This window comes from Plectropomus leopardus, chromosome 11 (genome assembly GCF_026936395.1).
Source record: "Plectropomus leopardus strain MGB_pleo_1.0 chromosome 11, ASM2693639v1, whole genome shotgun sequence".
Taxonomy (NCBI): domain Eukaryota; kingdom Metazoa; phylum Chordata; class Actinopteri; order Perciformes; family Serranidae; genus Plectropomus; species Plectropomus leopardus.
In genome coordinates this window covers 880,927-900,694 of record NC_142186.1, presented here as the reverse complement: position 1 = coordinate 900,694, position 19,768 = coordinate 880,927, and the positions used below count along the sequence as shown (strand labels likewise).

General features: G+C 38.2%; 1 protein-coding gene across 3 annotated transcripts; it reads left to right on the top strand.

Annotated features, from left to right (window-relative positions):
• The first annotated feature begins 596 nt into the window (after positions 1–596).
• rbm42 (RNA binding motif protein 42) lies at positions 597–16,916 on the top strand. Of its 3 annotated transcripts, none has more exons than XM_042490946.2 (12): positions 597–919; positions 1,207–1,263; positions 2,769–2,904; positions 3,125–3,194; positions 5,075–5,137; positions 5,631–5,785; positions 5,933–6,103; positions 6,469–6,603; positions 12,063–12,180; positions 12,324–12,421; positions 14,312–14,408; positions 16,649–16,916. In XM_042490946.2, the coding sequence occupies exons 2-12, from the start codon at positions 1,208–1,210 to the stop codon at positions 16,759–16,761; spliced, it is 1,212 nt and encodes a 403-aa protein (XP_042346880.1). In that variant the 5' UTR covers positions 597–919; position 1,207; the 3' UTR covers positions 16,762–16,916. The 3 variants fall into 3 exon arrangements, with proteins under 3 accessions (XP_042346880.1, XP_042346881.1, XP_087941059.1); XM_042490947.2 differs by having other exon boundaries at positions 1,204–1,263; XM_088084933.1 differs by having other exon boundaries at positions 597–924.
• The last annotated feature ends 2,852 nt before the right edge of the window (positions 16,917–19,768 follow it).

The following is a 19,768-nucleotide window of genomic DNA, read 5'->3' as shown; positions in this document are numbered from 1 at the left end:
TTAATTCATGATCCAGTCCTCAGGGTCTTTTTCAAACTTCAGCCTGGATCTCTGAATGAAGGGCTTTTTTTTTCAACTTTGCTTGACTTTTCTCCTCATCTCTTCTGATATGGCCAATAATTATGTTTTAATTCTTTTTGAGGTAGCCTACTGACACTGCTTTTGCAATCCAGCTGGCCCTTTTGCAAGACCATAGCGATAACCATGATAGTGTTCTTTAAAAAAAACAAACAAACAAACAAAAAAACATTTCCTAGTTAAAGAAGGTTTGGTTCACGTGATTCGCTGCGTCAAATAAATGGATTTGAAGTGGAATAGAATGGTTGGCATACATGTAGAGCTGCTGGTCGAAGAAAAGAATCGAAGTGGTCTCTTCATTTTTTCCAGAGCTGTGGGTCTCAAAGGACGCAAGAAGATCTCAAGAAGGCTGGAGTTCATATTTGAGATAAAAGCATTAATGAAGCTGTCAAGTGGAGCAGGCAGTAGATTTTTCTTCGATTTGATAAGACGCATGATCCAGGCTGTCCTCCCGTTCCGCGGCAGGAGGGGGCGGTAGTGAGAGTACCTCCAGCTCCCAGCCGCGGCTTTACCTCCGGGAGGAAGAACCAGGGAAGAACCAAGAACGCTAGCGTCATACAAGTATGGTTAGCATCAGTGTAGGCTCGTGCTGCTGCAGCTAAGTCAACTTATTATACAATTATTTCCAGTTAAAACATGTCAATTCCTAGTTGGTAACTAGGTTAAGTAGCTGTCACGTAGGTTAGCGGTAACAGCAGTAGTTAACTGGTTAAGAGAGCAGAGCCAGGCTCATTGTTACCTTAGCTAGCTTCTGATGTGCTAGCTAACGCTAACGTTAAAGCCTAGCGTCAACAGTAAGAGGGAGCGATTCATATCCAAAGCGACACAATAACACATCGAGGTAAGGTCCGTGATTCTATGACTGTTATCTAGAGTACATGAAATTAAGAAACGGTCTGACTGACAATGCATTAACTAACCCCGTTGCAAACTACCGACACTTTCCTGAATCTACTGTGGAAGTTGGTGTTACCAGCCAGAATGTAGCTTTCTTAAAGGTTAAGTGAGATCAGTGGGGTCTTTTGTAGTGAAGATGTTGGTCTCATGTGTGCAAGTATTCAGTGTGTGGTGTATCTCAGCAGATGGAGACACTGTTGTTGGTCTTTGATTAATGTTTCTGATTAGCAGCATGGCGCTCAAGTCAGGAGAGGAGCGTCTGAAGGAGATGGAGGCTGAGATGGCTCTGTGAGTACCACTGTTTCACACACTGCTTCACAAACCAATTCACCCTCTGCTTCACACTCTGCTCCACACTGCTTCATGCACGGCTTCACACACTGCTTCACCCTCTGCTCCAAACACCGCTTCACACACTGCTTCACCCTCTGCTCCAAACACCGCTTCACACACTGCTTCACCCTCTGCTCCAAACACAGCTTCACACACTGCTTCACCCTCTGCTCCAAACACCGCTTCACACACTGCTTCATCCACTGCTCACACACACGGCTTCAACCACTGCTTCATCTGCTCCTTCACACACTGCTTCACACACTGCTTCACACACTGCTACACCCTCTGCTTCACCCTTTGCCTCACCCACTGCTTCATCCACCGCTTCACCCACTGCTCGCACACTGTTTCACACGTTGCCTCACACACTGCTACACCCTCTGCTTCACACACTACTTCACAAGTGTAAAAAAAAAATGTTGATGTTGCAGAAGTATTGGTGAAATGATACAAAAGTATGACCGATAATTATGTTGTAAATTGGAGTATATGTGTTTTTAAGCTTGCGCCACTGTAGCGTTTTCTGCAGTTGGACTTGAAGTGGACCTCTGTACAGCTCCACCTGACTTTGTGGATTAACTGCATGCAGCTTTCATTCACTTCTATTCTCTTTTCAACACAAAAGGCAATTAACTAATTGAGTGCCAGCCCTATTGTATAATGGAAAGTGGCTTTTGCTAGCTTTTCTGGCCATTTTGAGTCATCTTTCAAGACCCACAGAATATTTTTTAAAAGACTCTGAAAACACCAAATAGCTCAAATGAAAGAAAATCTTTTTCTCTTTTTCGTCATGGAAAAAACTGCTGTTTGCACCTTGTTCCATTCTTGATTTATCTGAAGTTGAATAAAGGCTAGTTTCACCAAAAAGACCATTTTTTTTCTAGAAAGCTGAGAAAAATGCATTTTTGTGAAAGGGAGTCTGTCAAGCAAAACAGTGATTTGAATGTTATAATTTTGCCTTCAATGACATAAAAGACATCTGAAAATTGTATAACAAATGTGTGTAAATATGCAAAGTACAGGACAATGCAACAAATTATGGCCCCAGTTCAGAGAGAGAAAACCCACAAAGTAGAACCAGAATCCCTTAGTTCATTATTCCTGCCTGCAGTATGCGGGCGACCATGCCTGCTTTGAACACTATTGTGTACTTTTTCAAAGTAAACACTTTGGACCCCGTGGCACCTGAGAGCGCCCCCCGGTGCCAGCTGCCGAAAACACACTTGGACGTATATATACGTCAATGGCACTCAATGAGTTAAGGCTCAGCTTTTCTTTGAATGTCATTCTTTGTTCTCTCTTAATGTTTTTTTTGTTTTATACATAAATAAAAAAAATGATGGTCTCTTTAGCTCAGGTAAAACAACCCAGAAGGGGATCAAGTAGGAAACTGACGGAAAACTGTAAATGTTGTGGTCTATTAATGGCAGTCTATTTCTGTACCTGTCTTGCTTTAGGTTTGAGCAGGAGGTTCTTGGTGGCCCAGTACCAGTGTCAGGAAGCCCACCTGTTATGGAGGCAGTACCTGTGGCCCTCTCTGTCCCTGCAATTCCAGTAGTGCGACCCATTATCGGTACCAACACCTACAGACAGGTTTGTACTATTCTAGTCATATCTAAATTGAAATGTACAATCAAATACTAACATTTACTAATACTAACAGCTGTGCTTCTTTGTCTTCATAGCAAAAAAATTCTAAAATTTAGGTACTGATGGAGGAAATATGTTGAAATTGACTTTTCTATTCTTTGTGCACAGCATTCACCCTGCCTCTTATAGCTCTTACCTTTTGTTATCTTTTTTCCTCTCTCAGGTCCAGCAGACATTAGAAGCCAGAGCTGCTAGTTTTGTTGGTCCTCCACCCCCCATCTATGCTGGACCAGGTGAACATAAACTCTCACACACATTCAATTCACAGGGTTTTGCAGGAATATACTTGAAGGCCCAGTGTGCAGTGTTTAGAGGAAATTATTAGCAGAAATGGAATAGAATACAATTACGTTTTCCGTAGTGTCAAATTACCCGAAAAAAAATAATCCTTGTGTTTTCATTACCTTAGAAGCCACATTTAGACGAGAACGGCCCTACTACAAACAGAAAAGTCTTTCCTTTTGAGTTTTAAAATAATCTGTGTTCATATGATAAAATCGTGAAAACATGCCAGGCCAGTAGTTAGTGGTGTAACCTGCACACAGAGGCGTTCCTCTACAGAGCGCTGAGTACAAACAAACAAGATCATGGTGAATGCACACTTGAGAACCTACAGCGTTCATAATCTCAGCAGAGTCAGCAGCACAAACACAACTCGGTAGTCTGCCATTGTTGTTATTGTTGTCCTTCTACTTGTGCATGGCTATTTGTCTGACATGTAATGTGTCACTGTTCTCACAGTATCTGCATATTGCCAGTTTACATGTCAACAGGAAGGGTGGCGTTTTCAAAAAAATTACACTCTGGAACCCGGTTTCAAAAGTTTGTGTTTTCAGACTCCCAAAACACTGTTGCCATGTGAACGAAAGGCCAAACTGCACCAAATGTTAAACGTTTCACGCAAGAACCTTTGCTGTGTAAACAGCCCCAGAATTAGCCGTTAATTTCTCCATAGGGAGCAGGTCCTCATCTGCAGAGATGTATCATGTTGCACTGCCATGTTTCTACAGTAGTACAGAGCAAACAAACCAAAATCTGGCTCTAGAGAAGGACATATGTGTTTTCACGTAGGCCACCATAGTTCGTAGCCCCTCCACATTCACCAAACAGCGTTTCAAAAACACTGATTTTAAATGTTAAACATGTTTTTTTAGTCTTTTTTTTTATCAGATTCAACACCAAAACTCAGTAACAGAGGGGAAGATATTTAGTCAAATACCAAAATGGTGACAGTAATCTGTAAACTGCACTGATTATAGAGATCCTCTGTGCTTCTGGGGGAAGATGTGTGTGAAGCATCAACAACTGTAACTTCTTTGCAGCAGCATCCATATTTGAAGCGAGTCTACTGTCATGGCTATGAGTCTGGACAGATATTAACTGTAACTAGAATGGTTTGCAGAGGTATACAGCCATGAGGCAGCAATTCTAGTTGATTTTTGTTTTAAAAGATTGTACTTCATTGTCCTTTTTTTTTCAAGACTAGCATCTTTAATAAAGGTGGATTGTATTTTGAGGTGCTATATGTAACTGTCAGAGGCAGGGCATATTAAAGCCTCAGTCCCACTACACAAAAATCCCACAAACACCCGCTAACATCTGACTTCTTAATTTAATGAAAATGTATACAGTTGACATTCAAACCTGGGTCAAATTACAAATCACCTCGGCGTTGATTGAACACCTGAGTGAAAGTGTTGATTTCATCTCCTTAACTGGCGAAATTCAAAGATGATCCATCATTAATTAATGTATGTTGCCGTCTAAGCAGCACTAAAAAATCAGTCCAAATGAGTCTGCAGTTAAGTTTGAAAGATAGATTAAGTGATATATATGTGTGTGTGTGTGTGTGTGTGTGTATATATAAGAAACAACTGGAAAGTTTTCACAGACCTTTGTTCCTGATGCTAACTACTGTTTACCTGCTCTTCTTGTGATGTCAATTGGACAGTGCAAAACGGCCACAGACAGACTTGTCTGCTACTAGCAATGGGAAAACAGACTATAGCCTATTTCTAGTGTTCACAGGCTTATTCTGGCAGGAGAACCCATTCTACTGTCATGTGCCTTTCAGTTTTACTCACACTCACTTTGTGATTTATGTCTGTCCCAGTCCCTCCAGTGCGTCCTCCCATGCTGAGACCAGCCTTTGTCCCCCATATCCTGCAGCGACCTGGTAAGGTTACTACCAGGGAAGCATGTTTGCTTGAAAGGCTTTCAGCAGAAATGCTAGAAGTGATTATTAATTATTGATAATCAGTAAATCTAGCCCACAAGGAAATAATATTTTCATGTAAACTAGCTTTGAGTTTGTTAAATGATTGAATTAACAAAGCAATGGCTGATAAAAGTTACTTTCATCAAGTTATTAGTTACACCATACTTTCTTTTTGTGCATCCATTTTTTAAAAATGTTTCTAAGTAATTTTTTTAACCAAAAACACTTAATTCTCTCAAATTTTGGCCACAAATTTGTTTAAATATGAGCGTTATTGTGACCATCCCAAGGTACACCTGAGCACCTGCTGTTTAATCAGCATTTTGATAATCAATACCCATCACGGTGAGGCAGGTCTTTAACTTAAACCTGTGAAAAATGGAAGCAAAACCAATTGCTGTATTAATATATATTTTCAGTATTTATTATTCTCCTAACACTGTGTTGACAGTTGGTCAGAGGCTGCCAATGATGCGCGGCCCTCCAATAGCACCTCCTCTGCCCCGGCCTCCTCCACCACCTCCCATGATGCTCCCTCCTTCTCTGCAGGGCCAGGCACCTCAGAGTGCCTCTCAGCCCATCCAGCACATGGCTGCAGCAACTCAGGTCAGATGGTGTTGACATGGCGTCCACCTACTGTACCGGGGAGATTTTTCACCACAGTATAGCTTTATGTCTTATTGTAATATTGTCTACTGTAATCTATCTTGTATCTTAAGTTCTTGCGTCTCTGTGTCTGTTGGTGTATCCCAGGTCAATGATATGGTCTCAATGGTGTCAGCCCCACCCACAAGACAGGTAGCCACACCCCCAATCAAACCGACACCGTCAATCATCCAGGCAGCACCAACCGTATACTCCTCCCCTCCTGCCCCTGTTGGACATAAAAGAATTGATGTCCGAGCTCAGAGACAGGCCAGAATGGTAATATGATTGATACCTTACAAAAGAGTGTCTCTGCGTGCTGCTACAAATTTTTTGAGAGCAAGCTGCTTGTCTGTCTCTTTGTATTATTTCATATTTTGCTTGTGTTGCCTGAATGTATGTGTTTGAACAGTAGAGACTGCATCACTCCATGCACAGAGAGGGCTGCTTCTTTATTCTGATGTGTTTTTAAACTCTGGTGTGTATTAATGTGGGTATGTGTGTAGTGACACACATACCCACATTAATACACACCAGAGTGTGTAATGTAATGAATGTGATACAGTATCCAGGCTGCGGCTGTTGTACCATGAGGTTGCCCTCTCATGAAGCCAGTCTGAGTGTCTGTGATGTGGATCTTTCAGGAGGAACTTGCAGCGCGGGTTGCAGAGCAGCAAGCAGCAGTGATGGCAGCAGGTCTGCTGGATAAGAAGGAGAGCGAAGACAGCAGCACCGTCATTGGACCCAGCATGCCTGAGCCTGAGCCCCCCCACACTGAGGTACATTTCAAATCAGATGTCTGCTTTCCAATGTTAACTCTGAAACTCTCTGGATTTTTTTAATACTATGGAAAGGATTTAGTGCACTATATAGCCCAGAGTTCGTGGATACAAACATTGTAGCCATATGTGGTAATTAAAGAACCCAACTAAGTGGATGGCAGTGGATAATATTATGATATTGGCAGTGGATAATATTATGATATTATTTAGGTTTAGCATTCAGTTATGATATCAAATCAAATCAAACTTTATTTATAGAGCACTTTTCATACATTTAATGTAGCACAAAGGGCTTCATAGCAAAACATCAAAACATAAAACAACTTCTGTACATATAATCCAACCCCCCCTTCCCAGCCAGATAAAATAAAACAAATCTGAGATAAAATATACGTGATCAAAAATTAGCTCAAACATACAGTTTAACAACCTAAGAATCTTAATAATATAACTAAATAAATATAAAATATAAATAAATGAATGTGTTGGAAGATTAATAGAATAAATAAGTAAATAAATAATTTTAGAAAAGAATACAGATTAACTTAAAGATAGACTAAAAAGGAGGGTCTTGAGCCTGCGTTTAAAAATATGAACACTTTCTGCAGCCCTCGGGTCCTGTGGCAGGCTGTTCCACAGATGGGGGCCATAATACTGAAACGATGCCTCACTGTGGGTTTTTGTTTTTTGAATTAGAGGCTGGTACCGGAGGACCTCAGGGTTCCCGAGGGTGCATATGATAAAGTCTGATAAATAAGAAGGCCCAAGACCATTAAGATGTTTATAGACCAATAAAAGTACCTTAAAATCAATCCTGAAACACACAGGGAGCCAATGCAGAGATTTTAAAACAGTCGTAATGTGTGTTCTCTTTCTGGTCCTCGTCAGCACATTTCCTGCTAAATTCTGAAATAAGTTGTAGCCGAGTAATGTTCTTTTTAGGAAGACCAGAGAGTAGAGCATTGCAGTAGTAAATACGACTAGAGATAAAAGCATGCATCAGCGTTTCTGTGTTTGCTTGGGAGAGAAACCAGCGGACTCTGGCAATATTTTTGAGATGGTAAAATGCCGTTTTTGTTATGTTTTTAATGTGTGGAATAAAACCAAACTCACAGTCAAAGATGACCCCCAGGTTTTTTACTTGTTGTGACGCTTTTAAAAACAATGTCTGTATTTTTGTTAGAAGTTTCTCTCTCTGAGTTTCAGGACCAATAATTAAAACTTCAGTTTTGTCCTGGTTGAGCTGCAAGAAGTCAAGTCAAGTCAAGTCAAGTCAAGTCAAGTCAAGTCAATTTTATTTATAGAGCCCATTATCACAAAACATGGTTTGCCTCAGAGGGCTTTGCAGTGTACAACATCCCTCTGCCCTAGGACCAGGGGTCGGCAACCTTTACTATCAAAACACTATCAAAACAAAAAACAAAACAAAACAAAAAAAAAATCTGTCTGGAGCCGCAGGTAACATAACACATATAGTCAAACTAGCCTATCAATATTATTAATGGGTCTACATGATCATTCCTTAATATGTTTTACCACTATTTATTATTTTTTCTTTACATTAACTTTGCAGTGTTGGTGGTAAAAATTAAAAGATCAATCCATGCACTGTTAATATTATCTCTATGCACTAATAACTTCTCCATTTTCCTCTGAGACTTCTCCTATCTTGGATTTGGAATCCATAGCTAGAAAGGCCTTTTTGATCCAGGACCGCCCACCATTTTTGAAATTTGGCAAAATTTAGCAGAAAAGACACCAAGGTCACAGAAATATGATGCATATTTTAGTTAATGAAATACATTTTCATATTCTGTGTACAGGCTACATATTTTTTGCAATTTTTGCAAAAAATGAATGAAAATTTTAAAAAAATAATCGCAATTCTTTTCCATATAATTTTTAGTCAGAGATACAGGAGCCACTGGAGATGGGCAAAACAGCCGCATGTGGCTCTAGAGCCTCACGTTTCCTACCCCTGCCTTAGACTCTCACATCACCCAAGGAAAAACTGCCATCCAGAACCTAATGTCTAAAATGCAGTTAAAAAGGGCATCGAGTGGTCCTGGGTCATCAGGAGACATGGAGATATACGTATAGCTGTGTATCATCAGCATAACTGTGAAAGTTGATGCTGTGCCTCCTGATGATGTTCCCAAGTGGGAGCATGTAAAGATTAAAAAGTGTGGGGCCCAAAATTGAGCCTTGGGGCACACCACAGTTTATTTTCATAGTTCTTCAAGGAGCAGGTACCCATACTAACTAAAAATTCTCTATCTGTGAGATAGGGGGAAAGCCAGTTAAAAACAGTACCAGAGAGGCCGACCAGGTTGTGGAGTCTGTTTAAAAGAATTTGCTCATCTACTGTGTTGAAAGCCGCACTTAGATCCAGTAGCACCAGGACAGAAGGTTTCTTCATGTCCATGTCACACCTGAAATCATTTATGATCTTTAATAGGGCTATTTCTGTACTGTGGCTCATCCTAAAAATGGATATTTTTCTAAAATATTGTATTTGTTTAGAAATCATTTAGCTGAATAAAAACAAGTTTTCCTTAAATTTTACTTAAAAATGGTAAGTTGGATACTGGTCTGTAGTTATCAAGAATGTTAGCATCTAAGTTGCTCTACTTCAGAAGGGGCTTGACCACTGCAGTCTTAAAGGCAGTTGGGAAGACATACGTCTGAAGAGAGCAATTCATGATGTTTAAAATTTCATCTTCAAAGAATCCATAAAATGTTTTAAAAAGTGAACTGAGAATGGGGTCTAAAAAGCAGTTTGTAAGATTTACTTGGGAGAAAACTCTACCAAGCATTTCAGCATCAACCAGGACAAAACTCTTCAGTGTTTCCTCATATAAAAGCAAAGATTCAGGTGTGTTAAAAGCCATATTCTGATATGGTAACAAATCTGATCTATTTTTTTCAATTTCACCTCTGAAGTGGTCTGCAAAGTCCTCAAAAAGGGAGTCTGTTGACATTCCGCTGAACTTATTATAATCAGGGTTAATAAGGTGATTGATAGTAGAGAAGAGGATTTTTGGATTGTGCTTATGGTCTGTGATGGGTTTAGAGAAGTGAGCCTTTCTGGAATTTTTGACTGCATTATTGTAAATTTTTAGTTGCTCACGGAGGACTTGGTAATTTATTGACGGTTTGTTTTTTCTCCATTTCCTTTCTGCTGTCCTGCAGTGTTTTTTTTAATTGTTTTATTTTTTCATTTCTCCATGAAAGTATAGGATTTCTTGTCACCTTCCTCGTTTTTAGTGGGGCGACGGAGTCAAGAGTCGACTTTAATTTCCGGTAAAAATTCTCAACGATAAAATCACACAAGGAAGGTAAAATGTCAACAGGAATGTCATGTAAAACCTAAATAAAATTTACAGCCACTTCAGAAGTAAGATAGTGTTTCCTCACAGTGTGCGCCGAAGCGTCCCGCTGAATAAAACCAGTGATGTTAAAAAAGATACAGAAATGGTCAAACAATGCCAAGTCAACAACAGAGGACACACTGGTGGACAGGCCGGAGGTTATGACAACATCCAGACTGTGTCCTCTCTTGTGAGTGGGTTCAGTGATGTGTTGAATAAAAGCCATGCAGTTAAGCAGGTTTAAAAACTCGGAGGCGATGGAGTCTGACTGATTATCAATGTGTAAGTTAAAATCACCAGAGATAATGATTTTATTGTAAGAGGTGTGGATAATTGAAAGTAAATCTGAGAATCTACATGAGAATTGAATCTGCCTGTAATGATGTCTTCTCCTACCAAATTTCTCTGCTTCGAAATTCTGTTAAACAGGGTTTAGAAAATTCAGAATTTTCTCTAAGCAGGTGTTACGTTGTCATATCTAACCTTGCTGGAAGAGACTGCAGTCTGTGTTCAGCAGAGAGTGAAATGTTTGAACATGTCAACAAGAGAGAGGAGTGGCTGATCAGCTGTTTCTGACTGTCATTACATTCACAGACGCTTACTGAGGGTCAGACACTGGTGTGTCAGGGCCATAATATGAATGTAAAAACAACTTTAGTGCTTTCTCAGGCACCCCATGTACAGAGGCTGTGTCCTTGGCTGTGGCCGCAGGTTCGATTCCAGTTCAGTTCAACCCCTTTTTGCTGCATGTCGCCCCCTCTCTCTCTCTCTCTCTCCCCCTTTCACGCAAAGTCTTTCCTATACATTAAAGGCATAAAAGCCCAAAAGAATAATCAAAAAAAAAAAAAAAGATTTTGATCAACAAACACACAGTCGTAAGAACTAAATTAACTTGTGCACACATGTCATGAATCTGACGGTAGTTTTGCAAGTGCACTTATTTTACGTGTAGGGTATGAACGTCTCTACATACATATTAGTAAATGAGGCCCATTGCCCCTAGCTATACTGTGTAAGGTAGACAAAAAGACAAAAGAAAGACATTTTTCTGCAGAGTAAGTCTGAAAATTTGAAAACCACACAAATAACAACCAAAAGTAACATTGGCAGACTTCCACCATAAACACTGGATACATTGAGACAGTGTGGAAGCCCCAGTCTTCAGTTCTTTGTCTGCACCCACTCCACTGCAAATGTCTGAGGTCACTCAACACACTATGCCTGAGCAAGCAAGTTTCACTGAAACTGCATTCCATGATAAATGTTTTATTTAACAGCCCTTGAAAAGTTGCTTTGCATATTTTAAAATCCTTTGTATTAAGATTGTGATTGTGATCCATAGAGAAAGGTTGAGCTCTGTGGCATTGCAGCAAGAAAGAAATCTAGAGAGGGTTGTTAACGAAGCTGAAATATAATGTGGATGCTTATTATACGCAGGCTCCAGGACACTAATTGCTCCATAAGTCCATTCATAAACATGAAAACATAGTGTTCAAATATTATCACTTTGCCATTTTATTTATTACTGATTCAATACAAGATGGATTTGGTGCTGTGATGCTGTTAGTACTTTTTTGTGAATTTGCCAGAACATGTTGCATTCTAGAGAAGCCTTTGTTGTGACCAGTTCAAGGCACATCTGTGGAGTGGTCCAGGGTTGTGAGGCTGGTTGGATGTACTACCAATTTTCTGGGAAAAGACACTGGAGATGTCTTATGGTAGTGAAATTAACATTTTGGTCATGTGCAACAGCTCTGGTGGACATTACTGCAGTCAGAATCCCAGTGGCATCTGAGGCATGGTGTTGTGATCAAACTGCACATTTTAGAATGTCCTTTTATTGTGACCAAGACACACGTGTAGTTATGATGCTGCTTACTCAGCATTTTGATATGCCACACCTGTGAAGTGGATTATCTTAAAAAAAAGAAGTGCTCACTGACATTGAGTTTAACAAATTTGCAATCAAAATTTGAGAAAAAACAGAAGATATTATTCAATGTACTTTTCATCTAAAAGATGTCTATCAGGGATATATAGGTGGAGATTTCTGATGGTGTGTGTATATGTGTGTTGGTGTTCCAGCCTGTGGAAAGTGCTTCAGAGGACAAAAAGAGAGCGAAGGTGGAGAAGGTGAAGAAGTGTATCCGTACTGCAGCAGGAACCACGTGGGAGGACGCCAGTCTGTTGGATTGGGATTCAGGTACACACTGCCACAGGGACAGAAGGACTCTGAAAAGGGTTCAGTGAAAACAGCCTTAGACACCTGATGAACATGACAATGATGTCAGAAAGCAGACATATATTTGAGAACTAAAGCTCTATTTGATTCTCGTTTTGTTGCAGATGATTTCCGAATATTCTGCGGTGATCTTGGTAATGAGGTGAATGATGACATACTGGCCAGAGCCTTCAGCAGATACCCGTCTTTCCTCAAAGCTAAGGTTTGCGTGTTACCCTCTCTGAGAACTTGGAGACAAACTCTACAGCCTTGATCTTTGTAGTTTTTCAGCTCTGAGAACATCTTACTCACCAGTCACACAACTTACATGTATATATTTACGTGAAGAGTTATACTGTCTGTTGTAGAGATCTGTCATGATATCATCCAGAGGCCTATACTACGAAACAGGCTTTGGAGTTAGCGAGGTAACATAAGGGTTAACTTTTCAGTACCACAAAGCTGGATCATTTTTTTGCACAGTGAATCACCATGGTAACCTTTGCTGAACTGCTAACCTGCTGCAGACAGTGTTAACTTCTGTGGATCAGATCACAACCTGTCAAACCTGACCATCAAGCAATCAGATCGCTGAAAAAAATTGTCCCCACAGTGATATCTGAATGTGTCTGATTTTATGCTCTGATTCTTCTCTGCAGCTCAGAATAATACCAGACACCTGTGTGATGGGAACTTGAAATAAAAACCAAAGATTATATTTTATTAGAAATATAACCCAGACTGTTAATTGGACTCCTGTTATTATAAATGCAACTACTACTTTTCCACTTTTCACTTTTGTGGGAGAAACCTTCTGGCATCACTTTAAGTGTTTTATGTGGCATATTCAGAGGAGTTTCTTCATCATCTACCTAAATAGAGGGGAAAAAACATATATTATTGTCACTGTGTCATGTCAGAATATGAGGCAGCATGCTTCGTTCATGGTTTGGTGTGAACGCACTTTTGGCTTGAGAGGAAATCCCTGAGCTGACTGAGCAAATTGATCCGAGTTAGTCAATCCCAGGTATCCAGACAGCATATGTTATGTTAGTTTAGCCTGACAACGAACATATCCTGGGTAGTTTAACTGGCTTCCTAGTACCTGTCTCAGGACACACATCCTGTAAAACATGTCTGAACTCAAGCTCTTCTTCATGTATTTTCCTGAGTTTCCAGCTCCATCTCGCAGTCTTTCTCAGTAACTGGAAACTTGGCTATTCAAGTCAGACTCAAATCAAGTGGCAAATTTGAGAACTTTGACTTTGTATTCGTGACTTGAGACTTTGACTTGGATTTTAGACAGGACTTTTTTATGAGCTATTTACGTTTCTCTTGATATTGAGAAGTTTGTTTGTTTTTTTAACATTCGACATGACATGTTGCAGCAGGGGAGAACCCCCTGGTCTTGGTACCCACTTTAAGAAGTCTCTGTGGAGGACATAGTAAATAGTAAATGGACTGTACTTGTATAGCGCTTTTCTAGTCTTTTCGACTACTCAAAGTGCTTACACAGGATTTGTCACATTCACCCATTCACACACACATTCACACTGTAGTGGCAGAAGTTATTCTCTGTACAAGGTGCCACCTACTAGATGTACCATTCATGAATGCGATGATGTAGTTCTGATGTAGTTCTGATGTAGTTCTGATGTAGTTCTGATGTAGCTCTGATGTAGCTCTGATGTAGCTCTGATGTAGCTCTGTACAGAGACAGCATGCTTCAGCATGTCCTTTTATTGGCTTCTGTGACTGAACTAATAACTCATTCAGTATAGATTGTCTTTCTCAACTACTGACACAGTGTCAGCTCGTCGTTCCATCACTGCACACATAGCAGACACACACTGTAGGCTGTCATATTCTCAGGCTCTCTGATAACGGAGGATTTTGGACTGTAACAGTGCCTAAGCACTGCCCTTTCCTGCTCCTCTCTGAGTGTGACTTGACTAATGACTTGATTGACCTGAGCAATGACTTGACTTGACTGCTCACACAGTAACTTGGGACTTGCTTTAGGCTTGTGATCTTAGACTTGTGACTTCCACGTGTGTGACCTGTGGTGTCTGTAGCAGACAAGTAAAACCATCCCCTGAACTGTTGTCCTCAGGTGGTGAGAGACAAGCGTACAGGAAAGACTAAAGGCTATGGCTTCGTCAGCTTCAAGGATCCAAACGACTACGTGCGAGCCATGAGAGAGATGAACGGTCAGTCTGCAGACATGCTGCACCTTTTCACACATTTACACGCTTGTCTTTACATGTGCCTGCTTTTGATTTGGATTCATTCATATATTTTACACTCTGACGGTGCTGGATGTACAACTTAAGCTAATGACTTTCAACCAGCATTAAAAACTATTGATTTAATAAATGTGGATTCTAAATATTTGAAACAGTTTTAATACTCATTTTCCACAGTATTGATGTGCCAGTCATTGTTTATGTCACCTACAGTCAACTCATTCACCAATGTATTCTGCACTTTTTCTTAAATTTGTTCCTAAGGAAAGAGCTCACGAGGTGTTTTTAAACACCAGAATTGTTCAAATATAGCACCTTTCATACAAGAAATGCAGCCCAAAATGTTTTAGTGTAAATCAGAATAGAATACATAGAATGCACCTTCAAATGGATCCAGTAACAGTAAGATAAAATAAGGATACAAATTTAGTGCACAGAATGCATAACATTAAATGAAAAATGAAATAAAATAAAATAAAACCCACTGATACTATTAATAAAATACGCATAAAAATAGAATATATAAATGCATAAAATCAAGGAAAAGATCTTAAAGATATGCAGTAGTATGCAAGTGCAAAGCAAAATGCAAAGCAGCTAAGTTAATCAATCTCAAGTCCTCCTAAATTTGACAGTGTGTGTCATTTGATCCTAATTAGCAGAGGTGAACACCCTGTAAATCCCCCAAAAAGGCCATGACATTGCAGTGCTGTGTGCACCATTAGAGATGGACTGGAGATGAAGAAAAGTTGAGAGATACATGGGATGCTAAAAATATATATTAATCAGCTAAAGAACTGCAAACGTATAACAGTAACACAGCTGTCAGGACTGAGGACTCTGTGTGTGTGTGTGTGTGTGTGTGTGTGTGTGTGTGTGTGTGTGTGTGTGTGTGTGTGTGTGTGTGTGTGTGTGTGTGTGTGTGTGTTTGTGGCAAACGAGGGTGAAAAACAGGGAACGTGGGCTCCTTTTTTTTTTCTAGTGTGATCAATCACTAATTATTAGATGGTGTGATTGTCATTAATATAACTGATGTGAATTTAAGTGTTACTGTAGTGTTTATTTTAAAAGACTGATTCTTTTTGTAAAATTACAAAATTTAAATATATATATTTATGTTATAATGATAAAAATATTATGGTAATATAAATCTTACAATATTATACAACTGTAGGATTTCAGAAAAAAGAGAGACTGCTCTTTTGTGCCTGTAGATTCTGGTCTGACCTTAGAACAAATCCCAAACAGAAAAATGTGTTTGTCAAACTGTTGACTCAAGGGTTTAAAGAAGAAATTTCTTATTAAGAACAGTAGGTGAATGCTGTTCTCTGCTACTTACCAAAAAAAAACAAACGTTGTTGTCATGTTATGGCTTTGTTATATTTAATTCAATTTCAATTCTTTCTTGGCATTATGTTTTCAGCTTGTCTTTTTATTAAGCCCATTCTTGTGAATCTGATATCTTTTTTTTAAAAAAAAATTGGCACAATTGATCACTTGGATTCAGGGATGAACTGACTAGATTGTGGTGGTCAAAAATCAAAGGTGAAGGTCACAGTGACCTTGTCAGTCTAATCCTTGTGAGCATCATATCCGAAAACATCTTGAGGTAATTTATCAAATTTGGCACAAACGTTCGAGTGAACTCAAGGATGAACTGATCAGATTTTTGTGGTCAAAGGTACAAGATAGATTTATTTGTCTTTTTTTTAAACATGGTGTAAGAGAAAAATATATTAAAATTTGTCCCTAAATCCTGCTACATCAAAGGTCAAGGTCACAGTGACCTTACATTCATCTCATTCTTGTGAAAATGATATCTCAAGAACACTTCGAGGAAATTTCTTCAAATTTGACACAAAAAGTCACATGGACTCAAGGATGACGTGATTAGAATTTTTTGTTTAAAGGTCAAGGTCACTGACTTCCCATCCTTCTCACACTTGTGAATGCAATATCTGAAGATGGCCTCAAGGAAATTTTCTCAAATTTGGCACAAACTTCCACTTGGACTTAAGAATGAACTCATCAGAATCTAGTGGTTGAAGGTCAAAGATCATGGTGACCTCAAATATCAATAGGTATAATTGAATTAAAATTAGAAATTCCTCCTTCCATTTTTTTTGCCTTTGCCAGAGTGTAAATCTGACTCTGTTTCTAATGGCTGCCTCTCCTTTTGTCCCCCTCTCGCACTGTCTGAGCAGGGAAGTATGTCGGCAGTCGTCCAATCAAACTGAGGAAGAGCATGTGGAAGGACCGCAACCTGGAGGTGGTTCGCAAGAAACAGAAAGAGAAGAAGAAACTGGGCCTCAGATAGCATTTGTGTGAGTGGGACTGTGTGTTGTCCTCCCCTGTAGATAGACAGCAGCGTGTAAGAGCATGACTTATTCTGATCTGTCCAATCAGGAGATGTGCTGAGATTGTATGGCTGGTTATGTTTTTTTTCTTCCTTAAATAAACCATAATTTCTTAGTTGATGTGGTCGTTGTGAATTTTACTGGCTGTGTTCATCAGAATGCATTTAACATGCACTCAGTGATAGCTGTAGCCAGAGGCATTATGTTTTCAGGTTGTCTGTCTGTCTCAAAAACACGTTGAGGGAGTTTCTTCAAATTTGGCACAAACATTCCCTTGGACTCAAGGGTGAACAAATGGGATTTTCTTGGTCAAAGGTCAATATCAAAATGAGCTTTTTTGTCTCATTTATGTGAACATGACATCTCACAAACACCTTGAGGGAATTTCTTCAAATTCAGCACCAACTTCCACTTCGACTGAATAATAAAGGGATTAGTCATAGCATAGTAAGGTGTCCAAAAATTTATGAAAATTTCATAGTATAGTGTTTTGTTTTCAAAAATTGATAAAAACATCGTAGTGTAATATATCATCCAATAAACATCATAGTATAGTTTGCCGGCTGAAAATTGATAAAAATGTAATAGTATAGTATGTTGTCCAAAAACTAATGAAAACCTCAAAATAACGAATAACAAAATAACAAAAATGGTTGAAAATGTCATAGTATATTATGTCATGAAATAATGGATAAAACCATCATATTATAATATATCATCCAAAAATGATTGATGAAAACGTCATAGTATGGTGTGTCCTCCAAAAACTGATAAAAATGCCATAGAATACTATGTTAACCAAAAATTGATAAAAACATTCTAACATATTATGTTGTCCAAAAATTGGTGAAAACATCATAGTCCAGTATGTCATCCAATAAAGGACAAGTATAAGGACAAGTACAAGTATATCATAGTATAGTGTATTGTCCAAAAACTGCTAAAAATGTAATAGTATAGTATGTTAAAATGGTATGCTGACCAAAAATAGTATAGTATCTTGTTTCAAAAAATTGATCAAAAAAATGTCATCATATAGTATGTTGTCCAAAAATTGCTGAAAACGTCATAGTATAGTATGTTGTCAAATAATTGATTACATCTTCATAGTATATCATATCATCCAAAAACTGATAAAAATGTCATGGTATAGTATGTCAACCACAAACATCATAGTATAGTTTGTCGTCCAATAATTGATAAATTTTTCATGGTTTAGTATGTCATCCAGTAATGGATAAAAACATCAAAGTATATTATTTCATCCAAAATCTATAAAAAATGTCATAGTATAGTTTGTTGTCCAAAACTTGATAAAAACATGATAGTATAGTATCTCCTTGTTATAAATCGATAAAAATGTCATAGCACAGTATGTCGTCCAAAAACTGATAAGAATATTACAGTATAGTATGTTGATCAAAAAGTGATAAAAACTTCATAGTATAGCATATCATTCAAAAACTGATAAAAATATCAAAGTATAGTATGTCAATCAAAAACTAATAAAAATGTTCTAGTATAGTAAGTCCTCCAAAAACTGATAAAAATATCATAGTTTAGTATTTCGTTCATTTCATTGATAAAAAATGCCATAGTACAGTATGTCGTCCAAAAAACTGATACGTCATGGAAAAGTAGGTTTTCCAAAAACTGATAAAAATGTCATAGTGTAGTATGTTATCCAATAATGGAAAAAAATGTCATAGTAAGGTATTTTGTCTAAAAATCTATAAAAACATCATAGTATAGTATGTCGATCAAAAAGTGATAAAAAAAAGTCATACTATAGCATATCCAAAAATTGATGAAAAAGTCATAGTATGTCTATCAAAAATGTCTGAAAACGTCATAGTATAGTATGTTTTTGTAAAATTAATAAAAATGTCATAGTAAAGTATGTCCTCCAAAAATTTATAAAAACAGCCTTGTATAGTATGTCAGCCAATAATTGAGAAAAACATCATAGAATAGTATGTATTCCAATAACTGATAAAACGTCAAAGTATAGTGTTTGTTCAAAAATTGATAAAAATGTCATGGTATCACGTTGTGTCCAAAAATTGATAAAAATGTCATAGTATAGTATGTTGTCAGAAACTTGATTGAGACATCAAAGTACAGTATGTCGTTCAAAAATTGATAAAAATGTCACTGAATAGTATGTCGACCAAAAATTGCTAAAATGTCATAGTATAGTATGGCGACCAAAAATTGATAAAAACGTCATAGCATGTTATGTTGTCAAAAAATTGATAAAAACATTGTAGTATAGTATGTCAGCCAATAATTGTTAAAAATGTAGTAGTATACTTTGTTGTCAGAAAATGGATAAAAATGTGATTGTATAGTTTGTTGTGCAAAAATTGATGAACATTTCATTGAATAGTATGGCGACCAAAAATTGATTAAACGTCATAGTATAGCATGCTGTCCAAAAACTGATAAAAATGTCGTCGTATAGTATGTTGTCCAAATACAGATAAAAAATGTCATAGTATGGTATGTCGACCAACAATTGATAAAAATATCATAGTATAGTCCCAAGCTTTTTTTGGTGACATTTCTTTTTCTTTAAACTTATCCTTGTTTCTCCACACAGATTTTCATAAGCTGCTCAGTTTTTTCAAGAGTTTTTGTAACACTTTAAAATCAAATAAACACAACTACCATTTTCTTGAGACTAGACGGATTTTGATCCTGTAGTGGTAGTTGATGAAGTGGGTGTATCTTTACGTATGGGTAGGCTACCAAGGAGGAAGTGGGTATAATCTATATAATTCCAATGGATTTTTGGCTTACAGGTGAATAAAGTGTAAACAGAGAAAAAAAGGTGGGTATACCTTATATTACAACACTGAATTCAATGTAGTGTTTGTTGAGGCAGTTTGTTAGAACTATCCATCCATCCATCCATCCATCCATCCATCCATCCATCCATCATTATCCGGAGTCGGGTCGGGGGGG

What these genes read in the sequence shown, in the direction of transcription:
- rbm42 (XM_042490946.2), top strand. Translation starts at nt 1,208, where the DNA reads ATGGCGCTCAAGTCAGGAGAGGAGCGTCTGAAGGAGATGGAGGCTGAG. An exon ending in ATGGAGGCTGAGATGGCTCT is followed by an intron (nt 1,264 to 2,768) that starts GTGAGTACCACT and finishes GTCTTGCTTTAG; the next exon opens with GTTTGAGCAGGAGGTTCTTG. An exon ending in CTCAGAGACAGGCCAGAATG is followed by an intron (nt 6,104 to 6,468) that starts GTAATATGATTG and finishes TGGATCTTTCAG; the next exon opens with GAGGAACTTGCAGCGCGGGT.